The sequence below is a fragment of the Danio rerio genome, chromosome 11 (genome assembly GCF_052040795.2).
Source record: "Danio rerio strain M-AB ecotype USA chromosome 11, GRCz13ab, whole genome shotgun sequence".
In the NCBI taxonomy this organism is placed as follows: domain Eukaryota; kingdom Metazoa; phylum Chordata; class Actinopteri; order Cypriniformes; family Danionidae; genus Danio; species Danio rerio.
The window spans coordinates 30,543,999-30,560,429 of NC_141031.1; the positions used below are offsets into that span (position 1 = coordinate 30,543,999).

Consider the following 16,431-nt stretch of genomic DNA (forward strand, 5'->3'; position numbering starts at 1 on the left):
ATTTTTTTTCCTAATATATTCATTGGGGTGTACTCATTTGTGCATCATAATTTTGTTAAACTAGTTCTAGTTTTGGCTTTACTTACTAATTAATCTAATCTATATGAACAAATATCTTATTGTATTCACCTTATTCTCAGCTGACGAGTGGGCGCTGCCATTTGAATCTTTTTGTCTCGCGACTTCCGGTCACATTCACTTCCATTCATTTTTTGACGTTAACAACTGCTCGTTACGCTGCTTGATGTTGCAATTTAATATTTTCTTATTATATTATGCTACTTGGTCTGTGTAGTCATGCAAATATTTGTTTGTTGAGCAAGTAGTTTGGCCATTTTCTGCCGTTTATTATTCCTTGTCATTTCTCCCATAGGCGACTAAATCGGAAGTTCTAAGACAATCGCGAAAACAGGCGCACTTCCGCATTTAAGAATAAGGTCAATAGCATCCTATAGAGAGAATTTACTCATTTATGATCGACACTGTATATATTTAATCATCAAGCAGTATTAAAATAATACAACTATTTCTTCGTTGTGTTTTTCTTACCTAGCAAGTTCTTCATGACAGCCATGTTATGTTCCCACAGGTTGCTGAAAGGCCCCCAGCGGGACTTGCCCTCAGGCAGGGGGTTTTTCCTCATCCAGCCTCCACATGCGAAGTTATAAAAGTCCTGGCAGGGGTCCACCGACCGGTCGAGAGACCCCAGAACTGCACTGGCTACACTCACACATGGCTCCGACAGGCACAGACCTGGATGAGCTACAAAAAAACCAAAAAAACAGTACATGTACATAAATAAGCTGCTGCGTATGCATATACATCACATACATGTCAAAACAGACAAGAAAGCCTTCCTGATGTCATTTCCACCAGGACGTTCATAAATTAAGTGCAGTTCTGGCACACATCCCCACATCACTTACTTATCTTTATAAGATTGAGAAATAAATCAACACAGCTTTGATTATGGTTCTGGGTTTGAGTGAGCTACACTTTCAGTGCTGTATCTCAAACTGCATTCACTCTGCACATCATAAATATCCTATGAATGTCTCTTTGAGGAAGATCCCAGGACATGAACCCATCTGGAACTGTTCACTTTATCGGGACTGATGCCAAAACTTGGATTCTGAGAAAAGGACTGTATTTATTCAGAATCATGATCAAATAAAAAAGGCCACACAGAAGAGTTACTCAAAAAAAAAGAACAGCGATTAAACCCAGGAGATCACAGTACTGCATTTCCTTTTCATCAGATACTATCTGTGCTCAGACAAAAAAAAAAAGACATTTTGTTAGCAGAAGTGATATGGGAGGAGAAAAATATACAATACTAACCATTCGCAACCACAAAGAGTAACATTTTAGTATGTGTTTTTGCCAGTGATGGCAAAAGAACAAAAATAATTTCCTCAAGTAGAAGTACAGATACTCATGTTTAAAATGACTCTGGAAAAGTTGAAGTACTGATTGCACTTTTGTACTTAAGTAAAAGTAAAAAATTATGGCCTCAAAAATGTACTTAAGTAAAAAGTACCCATTACTACTACACATTTTAGTTTCACTAGGTAGGTAAATATCTGGTTTCCCTCATGTCTCATCATCCTGACGCAAACTCACATCCTTCATCATGTAGTTTTGCTGCTGTTGGATCAAAAACAACAGCTGCCTTTTTTATTCAATATATTTAATATATTGCGAAAATAAATACTTATCGTATTTGACAGCAAACAATGATTTTTTTTTTGCTTTAGCAGCTTTTAAAAATTATCTGTTATTTTAGTGCTTTTTCCTGGGTATTGCAGATAGTTTACTTAATGAATAAACACTAATACTGTTAATACATTTATTTTATCCTAAAAGCTACAATCACAGGCGTGACTACAACCTAAAAAACATGTGCATGATCTGTTATTCACGTGATAAATTCAGGATCTTTTGCATTATATTTTTAGACATGAATTGCCGAGTATTTTTACTTTTGTTGTTGTAAAGCATTTGTTAAAATTGAAGATTAATATGCCTATATGCAAAATCATATAGTGAATAAAAAAAAACTGTTAAACAGTATAAATTCTGTATTAAGAAATTTGAACTCATCGGAAATAAAGAAAATAAATCTTGATACATAAAGTTTTTATAAAGTATTTGAGTGTTTTAGTCCTAAAATGTACAAATTTTTTCAAAAAAAGCACTTTTTTTTCGTGGTATTAGATTGAAAGGCAAGAGAAATTTGGACAGTATAACCGGAAGTAGAGCACTCCTAAAGCACCTGAACTGGAATGTGTCTCTCTTGTTTACCTGTGATCTGATTGAGCAAAATGTGTCTTATTACCGTGTAAACAGGGCAGCATCAGTCATGTTAAATTCGCAGTCTCCCTCTGTCTCATCTGCATAGTCATTCTTGCCTTTTTCATAGTAATCTTCATAAACTAGCCACAATAAGGTGCATGATAGCCTAGGTTGAAAAAGCCGCACACTGACGAAAATAGACCTACTGAATCAAAAAGGTGCTCAAATTGGCAATGACAAGAAATAATATAGATCACGCCACCAAACACATGAAAATGAAAGTAACGAGCCTGATTTAAAAATGTAAGGAGTAGATATATAGGAGTAGAGTTATAATCTGGTCCCTGGTGAATCTACTAATGTGAAAAAGTAACTTTGTTTTGGTAAGTTTTCATTGCTTTTCATTTTACCTATTGACAAAATTATATACTACCGGTATCTAATTTACTCAATTGTCTACCATTGAAATTTCTGCATACTCAGTGTAGAAGCTTGAGATTTACTATAAAACAATACAAAAAAAGTCTCCATAGACTCACAACTTCTGATCCTCTGAGGAAATTATGGTTAAAGAAGAATACAAGTATTATTATTCAAACAAAACGTATTCTATGACAGACCGCTGCAATAATGATGGTCAATTCAACGCCGTTTCTGCTTCATGCTCTAATAACATTACCAATCGTCTCTTCATATTTTGAAAATGATTCTAAATTGCATTTCGGAATATACTTGCAAAAGTGATCATTTGCCAAATTCATTCATTAATTCATTCATTTTCTTGTCGGCTTAGTCCCTTTATTAATCTGGGGTCGCCACAGCGGAATGCACCGCCAACTTATCCAGCAAGTTTTTACGTAGCGGATGCCCTTCTAGCCACAACCCATCTCTGGGAATCATCCAAACACACATTCACACACACACTCATACACTACGGACAATTTAGCCTACCCAATTCACCTGTACCGCATGTCTTTGGACTGTGGGGAAAAACCGGAGCACCCGGAGGAAACCCACGCGAAGGCAGGAGAAACATGCAAACTCCACACAGAAACGCCAACTGAGCCGAGGTTCGAACCAGCGACTTTCTTGCTGTGAGGTGACAGCACTACCTACTGCGCCATTGCCTCCAGCATTTGCCAAATAAATAAAATAAAAATGTACTCACTATTTACTCTCCCTCAAGTGGTTGCAATATTTTATGTGTTTCTTTCTTCTCTTGAACACAAGAAAATTATTTGAAGAAAGCTGAAAGCCTGCAAACCTTCGACTTCCACAGTAAGAAAAACAAATACTGGTTATGGGTTTCCAGCTTCCTTCAAAATAACTTCTATTGTGTTCAACAGAAGAAAGAAGGTCAAGCAAGTTTGGAACAATTTAATGAAGGCAGATTTATCAGTTTTGGGTGAACTCTCCCTTTAACAGTGACCGAGGGGGTATTTCAGAAAGCAGGTTACGTGACATACCTGGGTAAGTTTGAGAGTAAGTGGATAACCTCAGCTTTGGTTCCAAAATCGGAGGTAACTTCTGGGGTATGTTAAGTAGCCATAGCAACTTACTCTCTGAAGATAACCTGCTCCAGAGCAGATTATCCTCAGGGAGTAAGTTGCTTTGTTCCAGAGTTTGTCTGTTTTCAGAGAGTTTTCTGACCATTGCGGGCTCTTTCGATGAGAATTTTGATAGACGTAAAAGCACAGATATACAAGTTTTTTTATTGTGAGAGGGTTTTAAGTGCATAGTTCTTTCCATGAGCAAATGTATATTTGAATGAACATTTTCAAAAGAATTATTAATGTATCTAACAATCAAATGAAATCAAAATGCGACAAAAATTTTGAGTTAAAATGTGTCAAACCGTGGGTCTGCGCTCCGCTTATCATAGAAAACATTCAGTGCAGCTATTTGTATTCGCGTCAGGAGATTTTAGGCAACTTTACAAAGTGACAATAGCGTGTAGGACCATCTGTACAGTATGGCTGGCACTGAACTGTTTTATACACTTCCGTACAGTTCCTTGGTCATAGACCATTGCATATCATTACAAATATTATTTAGAGCGTTGCAATAGCGTAGTGGACAGTGCGTCATCAAAGATCAACGGAGAGCACAGCGGAGTGTGTTCAAATCTAGAGATCTCGTGTTTTTCTCTCTTTCTCTCTCTGCACCCCTCACATTTTTGTAGCTTATATATAATATTATAAGGAGTGGCAGCTTGGTCTTTTGTAGGAAAATATATCCATACTTTAAGATGAATGACGTCGTTCATTTATATACACCTATTAACGCACACACACACTTTATACATCTTTGAACAAAGTTCTTCTAGCTCCAGAAGCATTAAAATTTCTGTAAGCCTTATATACTAGTCAATACACATTTATATTGTGGCCTTAAGAAATTAATGGCAGGAAAATTAAATGCATGAATGGTTACATAACCTACTCAAAAAGTATGTTAAAGAGGAGTTACATTTTTCATAATAAAAGGGAGGGTGGCATGTGTAATTTAATGAACTAACGAATTTTCTCATTATGTATTTTTTCTTTTCTTATCTATTTCTCGTCTTATATTTTTTTCCTTCGTTGATGCAGATGTGTAATCTGTGATTAAAACCTACAGCTCTGCCTCTATAAAGTGCGTTGCCCTTGTTTTTCACCGTGACTTTCTATGGTGACTCGTGAATTCGGCGATCTACTGAAAATGCTTTCAGGTATGCGCCGTGCTCGTGCATTAACCCGCGGTTATCTTCAAGAGGTTGATTCAACGAACTCCTATCAGCTGTTTTGGAACCGTCATATTCGTGGTAAGCATGTTTTGGGTTAATCAACCGAGAGTTCAGTGTTTAGCAGATGGTAAATTAACCCAGCTTTCTGGAATACCCCCAAGAGCTATATTGTCAAATGAATCTATAAAATGGCAGCATCTGCATAATCCGTGTACATCATAATAGTGTAATGTTTATTTGCAAAGGCGGCACATCAGACCAATAACATACTAGTAAATCAGTTGAATTATCTCCACAACAACTACATAAATGTTCTCTCTAACCAATCAGAAATGCTCTGGTTTAGTTTAAAAGTTGTAACCTCTTCCTCATATCATCGTCTGACTTTGGTTTGAACATAATATAAAGCTTTATTCTGCTACTGGTCATTCCAGATACTTTGACTGTGTGAGATTGGCTTGTTTTGCTGTTTCTGGAGTATCAGAATAGCATGTAAAGACTCCACCCCTTTCTGGAAAGCAACATCTAATTTGCACATTTGTTTCATATTTTAATGAAAAAGGACATGATGCGTCTCCTTTATATGTATATACACACACAGCTTTGTGTTTACTTTGGCTTGAGTTTGTGAATGAGGTTTTTGCAAGTACTGAGTTTAAAACTGAAATTAATTGGAGTTAAAGGGCAGTGTTTTTATTTGGCTAGTGGAAACAGAGTGAAGGCAGTAACAATAGATTCACTGTAAGCTCTTCTAAGAAACGTATTAGGCCTAAAATATGCAACCCCAGCCCATAATCTGAAGAGATAAGGACAAGAAGGTTGAGGCCTGATAGGGGTTGAGGAAATCGAAGGCAAACTGTCTTGAATAAAATCTTTGTTCTGTCATACAGCAATTCGTCTTGCTTGAGCAACAGCATGACTGAATGAAGATATTCGGACTAGATACAAGACAAAAAAAAATTGTATATTGTATATACATTGTATATAAATTCTGTATAAATACATTAATTAAAAACAATTCTGCAGCTCCTGGTCAACTATAATTCAGAGTCAACATTGCATATCCTGCGATGTGACTATTGCAGATGGGTAAACTGTAATATCAATGCTGAAACCACATATTCTATTTATACACCTAATCAAGTGTTACATTATTTACAGTTCATTTAGTCCAACTGACGAATAAGGATTATTTGTAGTGCAACCTTATAATTGTTGAAATTGTTTCTTGCAGTCTTTTCTAAGTCTCTTTTCTAAATTCCTTAACCAAAAGTGTCTTTCATATATTTAAATGGTGAACATTTTAGGAAAACGGTGGGTATTTTGCATATATCAGGGAGCCAGTATCAAAATGCGGGTTATAGAAATCGCTTTCAAATAAATACTGTTATTTATTTTGTACTACTGTCCCATTTCAAGATGGACATACTCCAAAATGTAAATCAGGACTACCAGACATTTGATTTACAGAAGACACTCACTGAAACATCATTCAGTAAACATTAGCTTATATACCAGAAAATCCTAAATTATATTTAGAACAAGAATAATTTAATAATACATAGACTCTATTTGAGGATCACAATAAAGCCTCAAATTACCAAATTGTAGTTGTTTATACTGTTAAAAAACAAGGGATAATTTGTCTAAAAAAATGAAAATATACTCATAAAGTGGTTCCAAATCTTAATATTCTGTTAAAAATTTTTTTTTAAATATTGGAAACTGGTAACCATTGAATTACATAGTGGGACAAAGAAAAAGAATGGTAACCCTTTTCAGCATTCTTCAAAATACCTTATTTTGTGTTCAAAAGAATATAGAAGCTAACAGGTTCAGAACAAGTTAAGAGATTATTATTTAAATTTTGAGTAAACTATACCTTTAAGTTACAATATTTTCGTCAAAGCATATAATTGATAATAGGTGTGCATATAATATTTGTCCCATCAACTAAAAGAATCCAATCACTTACATTCTTTATAGTGCAGACCCAAAGACATGATGCAGATGAACAGAGCCACAGAAAGAGCGCACACAAGGACCACAAGTTTTCTCTCGGAGTGGGTTTTTTCTGCCCAGCATCTGAGACCCAGACCACGCTGTACACCAACCTGACAATCACACAAAAACAGAATATAAAGGTTTAGACTGAAATTACTAACCAAGCAAATGATAGGGATTGGAAAAGAACCAATCCTTAAGAAATGAATATGATATTCAGTATATTCATTTATTTATTTTTTTATTTTTTTGGGCTTAGTCCAAAAGAATTATTAATCAGGAGTCGCCACGACAAAATGAACCACCAACTTTTCCAGCATATGTTTTATGCAGCGGATGCTCTTTTAGTCACAACCCAACACTGGGAAATATATTCTAGAAAATATTAGTATGTAATGTTTTTTTTTTTCATGTTTAATCCAGTACTGCCTGAGAAATTATGAGCAGTATGACCATGTCCTGCAACAATATTAAACTTTGGTGAGACTGAAGATCATTGTTTTTCTGTTCCTGTTCAAAATACAGATCACATTCCACCTTAAAAAATGATGATGTTTTAAAGAATGGATAAGGTTTGAAGGATCCTTCAAATAGGTTATTTATGCAAGGCATTTAACTAAAGGGTTGCTGCTTTCAAATCATCTGGAATGCTGGCCTGCTTCTTTTCATTGTAACGGTGTTAGTGTGACCACAGAAAATAATTGTGGTCTTGACGGCATATCTCAAAAGGTACTGAACCCAGAGCAGTTATCGGCATCAGATTAAGCATTAAATCCTTAGGAGACAAACTAACCCAGAACAACAGTGATAAACTTCCTATTTTCTAGGAAATGCTTGCTTCTAGGAAATGACTGGCAAGTCTGAACACCGATCTGCCAAACGCATTACTACTCAAAATTAATAGCTGGAATAAGACATTCAGCATGAGATGTTTTTTTATTTCCATTGTTTATCTTAAAAAGTAATATCACATGAAACATTTTTCTTAAAGGGATCGTTGCCTCAGGCAAAAATTGTCTTAGGCGCCACTCTTCCCAAGCCATTTAATATAGTCAAGCCAGAATTTTTCATATCTGGCAAATTCTGAAAGTTTTTGTTCAAAAGTAAATAAAAGCTGAGAATTGTTTTTTTCACAATGATGTCTCTTGTACATTGTCCTTGAGAGAAGCCTGTGTTATTTCGGTCAAAAAACAAACTAGCTGGTTGAATAAAAAAATCATTTTAAGTCAGACTTTGCAAGGAGTGTGAATAATTTCGGGTTTTAATGTATAATGAAGTCATAAAAGTTCAAAGTCCAGGGTTTTAACAAGTATTTCAATAAATGATATATAAAGAGTAAAAGCTAAATTTTGTCTGAATCCATTAAAGTCAACTACTAACACTGTTGTGAAGAAAAAAAAGTTACTTTTGGGTGTGTAACAAGCTTTGCAACATCATTTCCTCATAACATAATGGACCATTGTGTTGCTTAGTTGCGTGCCCTGTCAATCATCTCAGCACATCATCCATATTCTTTCATATTAAAGCAGCAGCAGGTTGATCTGCCATTAATCTGCCATTCATCAGTCTTTCATGCAGTGAATCCCCCAGGTGTTTGCATATTAATGCATTGAGAATCTAATGGCCAAACACATCTTTAAAAAAGCCCACACTGTCAGCCCCAATAGCCTGGAGGTTAGCGGGTCGACACAGAGGTGCTCACGGTGACCAGAGTTCAATTCCCAGCTCGAGGTACTTTGCCGATACTTCCCCCATCTCTGCTCCCCACACTTTCCTGTCTGTAAAATCTCCACTGTCCTATCCCAATAAAGGTGAAAACCCCTAAAAACAATTATAAAAAAGCCCACATTGTTGTTGCAGATGAATATAACGTGATTTAAATATTTTCTAGTGGGTTAGATATTAATTCAAGACATTTAAACATCTTAACCAAAGCCTGTACAGACAAAAAGATAATGTTGCTGCTTGTTCAAACTTATTTAAAATGAGCTGAAACAAAACACTTCTTGTAATGTTGTTGGGAAAACGTAATTGTTTCATGTTCAATCCACTTAAATGTGTTTAGTTAACTTAATTTGTGCTAGGACTAACTACATGAATTGTGTGGAACCCAAAAATTGAGGGATAGGTTTGTTAAAACCTAAAAGAGAGGCCATGGCAAATGTAGAGACCCAGGTGGTTTTTAATAAACAATTTTCTACCATTCATAGGTTTACACTGATGTTACAATTTTGAATTCAAAACTATTTAATAGTTACAAAACTAAAATGAAATAACAAAATATTACTTTGATAACTGGAAAAGAATATCTGAACCTATTGGTTTACAATATACTGATGCCCTGTTTTTAGGCTTTACTGGTGATAATGGTCAGGAATGTTGGACCATTATTGTGTTTTTAGCATATAAGCATGGGACAAACTAGTAATGGCAGTAGTGTGTGAATTGTGGAGTGGGCTAAATGAAAAAACATCCGTATTTTTTAGTAAGTGTACTGATGTTACTTAAACATATCACAGCTATCAGCCAATCATATTCTAGAACCAGACAGAACTGTTGTTTAATATATACATATATATATATATATGTATATATGTATATATATATATATATATATATATGTATATATATATATATATGTATATATATATATATATATATATATATATATATATATATATATATATATATATATACACATATATATATATATATATATATATATATATATATATATATATATATAAATATATATATATATATATATATATATATATATATATATATATATATATATATATATATACATATATATATATATATATATATATATATATATATATATATAAATATATATAAGCAGTTTTTACATTTTTAAACATCATTTTAAGGACAAAAATATTAGCCCCTTTAAGCAAATTTTTTTCGATAGACTACAGAACAAATCATCGTTATACAATAACTTGCCTTATTACCCTAAGCTGCCCAGTTAACCTATAGTTAACCTTAGTTAAGCCTTCAAATTTCACTTTAAGCTATTATATTATATAATATTATTTACTGTCATCATGGCAAAGATAAAATAAATTAGTTATTAGAAATGAGTTATTAAAACTATTATGTTTAGAAATGTGTTGGAAAAATCGGAAACGGGGCTAACAATTCAGGGGGGCTAATAATTCTGACTTCAACTCAATATATTTGTAGAGTAACCCATGTTCTGTTGTTATTAATATTTTAATAAATTTTTATAAAAAAAAAAAAACTGTCCGAAAAATGAAAAAAAGTGATGCATCAAAGTTTGATTTTTAAAAACCTTGAATGGTTTAAAAAAATCTTTATACTTATTAAAATAATGAATAAAAATAATTAGTTTTAAAATCTTGAACGATATCAATGATATGACAGTTTCGGAAACTTCCTACTTTTATGTTTATCTATCTAATTTTAAAGTCGCTTTCTTTTGACCGCCCCCTGTCGTTTTATGTCATTTAATGCAGGTGCATGCGCAGTCAGTGTGAGTCCGTGATGTGGCGCCAGGCAAAGTATAAATCAGCCTTTAGAGTGCTGATTTGAACTACACTAGGTATTTCTACAGGAGATGATTAGACCAACCAATCTTCAGAATACTCATTTTACAATGTACGATTTGGGGCATAATGATTCAATTTTTTGAATAATATTTAGGATGGATCAAATGTATTTAGGAGTCAATTAACATTTGCTGAGGCGATGGATTAAAATCCAACATTGTTATAATTGTAAATAATGTGCAATTTCTTGCACAGATTTAATGATTTTCACTTCATGAGACCTCAATCTACTGCCAAAAGCCACTTGAATCATTAATTTAGTTTTGCCTCTACTTTTTTTTGTCCAAAATTCTGAAAGCTGGGTGGCATGGTGACTTGGGTGGTGGTTAGCATTGTGGCATCACAGCAAGAAGGTCACTGATTCGAGTCCGTGTCGGTTGGCATTTCTGTTTGGAGTTTGTATGTTCTCGCCGTATTTGTGTGGGTTTCCTCCGCATACTCTAGATTCCCCCACAATCCAAAGACATGCGGTTTTGGTGAATTGAGTAGGTTAAACTGGCTTAATGAATGTGAAGTATGGGTGTTTCCCAATACTGGGTTGCGGTTAGAAGGGCATCTGCTGCACAAAAAATGTGCCAGAACAGTTGGCAGTTCATTCCCCTGTGGCGACCTCTGAAATAGAGACTAAGCTGAAGAAAAATGAATGAATGAAGTCCCAAATGCCAATAACTTTGTATAAAATCATAGAGGATCAGTTTCAGGTAGCTAAAATCTCAGTTAAAATTTAAACACTTTAAGCTTTAAACATTTCCCCTGATGACTTCTCTTTTGCTTTCAATTCTCTACCCATTAAACAAGTCTTGTGCATTTCATAGTTGATCAGCTCTTTGCATAAGAAGTGCAGGAGAAACTAAAGTAATGATTTCTGTAACTCAAATCAGATTAAGTCCTGCTGAGCTCACAGAGTTGAAAAGTCTCCTCTAGTGGCCAGGTGCCCAGCTGTGCAATTACTCAGCTTAGTTTGGATGTGTGCCGGGTGACTTGTGTTTGTGTGTGTTGTGTGGCTTCAATGAGCCCTAATGCCAAACCCAGAGCTCTCGAGGGTCAACGAGAGCGGAGGGATAAAGTAAAACAAAGAGAGGGAGATGGTTTCAATTAGCCATCCCAGAACATTGAATTCTCCACATGTCATCCAGAGAAAATATTATAGGAAAGGTTAAATACTCTAAAGTTCTACTTCTCATTGACCGAAATAAAAACAAATTGACAACAAATGTGGAGTATGGGAAAAAGACTAAATGAAAGAGGGTACATATATATATTGATTATTACAAGGTATAGAGGTACTTTATCTAATACAATTTCCGGTGTTTAAAGGAATTAATGTCCACTGAAATGGGCTAGCTGTTTTTACAGAGCAGAGATCAAAGAATCTAATTTCCTATATAAACATTTGCCAGTTTTATGCAAATTAGCAGCAACAGAAAGAGTCTGGCAAAAAATAATGCTTAAGCAGGTAATACAACGTGTTGACTTAATGTTTTAATTTAAGTCAAATAAATGGATCAATGTGACTTAATTTAACTACTACTAAAAGGTAACAAATGCCTGATCAGGGTGGAAGTAGATCAGTCAAACTGTACAGTTTTAATCCTACAGTGTACTTTATTTGAAAAAAAGAATACACTGCTATTTGTCAAATGTATGGAGTATGTTATTTTAATGCTATTTTATTCAACATGGATGCATTAAAATCATTAAAAATATTAGCAAAAATTTATTATAAAATCAATAAATGAATATAAAAATAAACAAAGAACAAGTTATAATATTATTACAATTTAAATAATAATAATTACTTTGCAGCAAATCAGCATTTTAGAATGATTTATTAAAGGATTATATTACTTTATAATACCATTGAAATAATAGAACTGTTTCACTAACAAAAATGCATTTTTAAATATATTAAAATAAAGAAAATATATTTTATTTTGTTTCACAATTTTATTACTTATCACTGAATTCTGGATTAAATGAATGCCTTGGGGCTGTATTTTAACGATCTAGACACATAGTCTAAAGCTCACGGCACAAATGCATTACGGGCATGTCCAAATCTGATTTTTTTTTCTGAGTTATGAGTGTGTTTTGAGCATAACGTGCATTAAACCAGTGAGAGTGTCATCTACCGTACCTTTTTAAAAATCAGTTGCGTCGCGCCATGGAGCATTTGTTATTTACATGGCCCACTTTGTACGTGGAAAAACTGAAAGCTTCACTAATGAGAAAACAGTTAAACAGACCATCTGCAGTGCGAGGATAAAGAACGAGCCTCCTCCATTGGCCTCTTTACTTTGTCTTTACTTTCGCGGATGAGGAAACGGTGTTGTACGCACTCCACTGAAGTTATCCATTAGTCTACATAGCTAATTTCAATGAAGATTTGTTTCAAAACGGTTTCTAAATTCACTTTTAATTTCTAGCAAAAGTTTGACCAACAAAATGTGGTCAAACAACTAAGTTTTATCCGAACACACGTTCTATTCTTATGCCCCATATGGTGATGCATATGTCTCCAAACCCAACAGGTGAACAAATCTAAACTTGTTTTTTTATTTAAACAAATATGCATATAATAAATGATTCTACTAATAATAATAACATTATACAAATCCAAACAAAATAATAATATTTGTAAATTTTAACCCTTAAATTGTTTTCATATGTAAAGATATGTGTATTTCTGTACATACTGTGTGTATTAAGCAATGTGTAAGCATTTGGACCTGCATAGGCACATAACTAACATGCTCTGCGCTGGACTTTAGACCAGCTTTGAGGTGGTCAGTGGTGCAGTCTATTTCAGTTTCTTAAAATAGCAACACGCCAATAATGTGCCTTAACACACCTCCTTTTTAGACTAGCACAGCCATGAGTCCACAAAGTAGCGCAAATGAATATGCTATTAAAAGGACATGGTGCTAAATGTAAAAATGTATGTCCAAAATGTCAGTTCTATTATTTTTCTTTCTCCCACGATCATGATCCTTAAAGAAATAACTAAACTAACACTGCACCTACTAAAAGTAAACAGAAGTGTCAGACATATTAAAACAACCTGAACTGCGCTAAAACACAGAGGACGTTTGAAAGAAGGAGCATGAGGAAGTAACTTGGCACAGTGTTCTGGAACCATTTAATGTCTTATTTGGTTAAGAGATCCACAATACTGCTCTACACCTCAATTACAGAAATACTTTAAAGAAATATAGCCAAAGAAATGAGTTCTCACCTGCATGCTAGAGGTGTGGTAGATCCCATCAGAACCGGTGTCCAACAGCTCCTCTTCCTCCAGCGTGGCCCGTTTATAAGTAGACATCTGAAAGGTCAAATGAAGAATAGATTCCCTTAGTGACTCCATAACTAAACCAAATCTCCTCTCCCAGGCATGTTTCACCAGCTTTTGGGAAGAATTTTCCTCTGGATTGCTATTAGGAGAAGGTGGTGAAGTTTAGATTTCCCCAAGGAGACACTCGGCTCAGCGTTTCAGTGAATGGGGTTTTCTCTTTCACCTCCTCCCAAGCCAAATTTTTCAACCCCCCCTCACCAATGTCAGCTACACCAAGGAAATAAGCTCCAAAGCATGGTCAGCTCGGTCTTCACAACAAACATGAGCTGGGAGGCGTTTAAAAGTGCTCTTCTTTCCAGCTCTCCTTGTTAGGAATCTCAAACAAGGGATTCCTGGGAAGCTTGAACTTTTTCCAGTGTGAGGCGACAAACACTAGCGTCAGTAAAAAGGCAGGAACTTGTGAAAAACAGGAAGGAGAGAGGACTTGAGGAACATACGTGAGGGTGTGTGTACATGTAGGAGAGAATGTGTGCATTCCACAATGGGCTTTCATTTAGGGCTGGGAGGGACCTGCTCGAGGTGAAGTCCCACCCATTCAGTTTTACCATTGGAGGATTCCTGAGCAGAGGGAGGGACTTGGGTGAGGCCACTCCCATTGCATGTTTTTAGCTGCCTTTAATAGTCACCTTATAGGTATGGCAGTGAGGCATTGCTGTTCCTGTCTGAACTTATAAAATACATGTTCAGTATAGGTTTTTAATTGCATATACTAATATTTGATGATACATTTGTTATGAAAAAAAGAAAAAAAGTTTTATTAGATGTTAATTGTTTTTATAGTATAAATTTGAATGTAATATTTATTTTAGTACAAAATAATTGAAAATTAGAAAAATAAAATAAAATTATTTTAAATAAAAATTTAATAAAATAAATAAATAAATAAAAATAAATAAAATGAATGAAAAATGAATAATAAAATAACAAAAAATAAATGAAAAAATGAATGATAAAATAAAAAAGTAAATAAAAATAAATTAATAAATAAAAATATTAAAAAATAAAAATAATAAAATAAAGAAAAAATGAATAAAAATAAAGTAAAATATGAATATTAAAATAAATAAAAAATGATTACAAATTATTAATAAAATAAATATAAAATAAAAATGAATTTAAAAAATTATAAAAAATGAATAAAAATAAATAAATGAAAAATATTACAATTAGAAATAAATAAAAATATTAAAAACAAATAAATAAATAACAAAAGAATATATAAATATATGACAATTAATCAAGTTTGTTTTGACATAATATGTGTGTACTTTGTTATTATAAATACAGACATGCATGCCCAAATTTAAGAAAATGTTTATTTATATTTCAATATAAAATATATGTGTAAACAATGTTTTTATGTATGAGTGTTTCTCAAGATTTCTCAAGTAATATTTAACAAACCAAGACTTTTTTACAGTATTTCACAATTTTATTTATTTGCTTAGTTTGGCTAGAATGAAATCCATTTTAAATAAAATAATAATAATAATAATAATAATAATAATAATAATAATAATAATGATTATAATAATAATGATAATAATAATGATAAAAATAATAATAATAATTACAACAACAACAACAACAACTCAAATATTATTTATACAATTGTATTAATATACAATATTATTAGCTTCCTTAAATGTCTAAATGGCAATTAAAGCTCAATACTAATATCTTGCAAATAAGAAAAACATAATGCACTGTCATCATGGCAAAGACAAAACACTAAAAAATAATTTTTTTTAAATACTATGTTTAAAATGTGTTGGAGAAAAAATATTTTTAAAATCTTTACATTTTCAGAGAAGGCTAATGATTTTTTTTTGACTTTTTATACTTTCTATTTAATTGCAAAGTAATATTTGATAAATATTAGGATATAATGACAACAAAGGCAAAGGCACTGAGGAAATGTAGTAAATCCTTCACTAACAGCACATTCTCCTTTAATGTTAAAGCCAGCTGTCTATCAATAGGCCTCTCTGGCATCTGAACAGTTCGAGTCAGACGTGACACTCAAAGTCCAGACAAATATATTCACTTCTTCAAGCCAAACCACGTTTCAACCAGGCACGCAAAAAAACAGTTCAGACTCACCAAAGAACTTCGAAATATCAGCCACAACATGACCAGTAGAAACATATTCCCACTCAGGGCTGCAGAGTTTAATGTAGCGCATTGAATTGTCTGGCCAGACGTACTTCTTAACAACCTTGGCAGGGTAAATCCCTGTCATCTGATGACCCTGGCATGAGGGTACTAACGAAAGAGTTGAATTTCATCCAACTTTTGAAGCACGAAGGCATTCACAGAAAATATTTTGCGGTCTGTTGTGTAGTATCACTCGGAAACTGAGATTATCCAACTATCCAAGAGCACACATCAATTACGCCTCCCCCTTAACCACATATAAAGCAACAAAAATATAACAAGAAAAATCCTTTACAAATTAAAAA

At 33.6% G+C, this 16,431-nt stretch overlaps 1 protein-coding gene across 4 annotated transcripts in view; it reads right to left on the reverse strand.

Annotated features, from left to right (window-relative positions):
• The window catches only part of ece1 (endothelin converting enzyme 1), a 131,188-nt gene that overhangs the window by 19,824 nt on the left and 94,933 nt on the right, over positions 1-16,431 (reverse strand). For 3 of the 4 annotated variants that reach the window (XM_087272856.1, XM_087272858.2, XM_087272857.1), the window contains exons 2-4: positions 13,853-13,939; positions 6,996-7,134; positions 550-762 (exon numbers count right to left, since the gene is read on the reverse strand). In XM_087272856.1, coding sequence (XP_087128982.1) covers positions 550-762; positions 6,996-7,134; positions 13,853-13,939 — 439 coding nt within the window. 4 annotated transcript variants of the gene reach the window in all.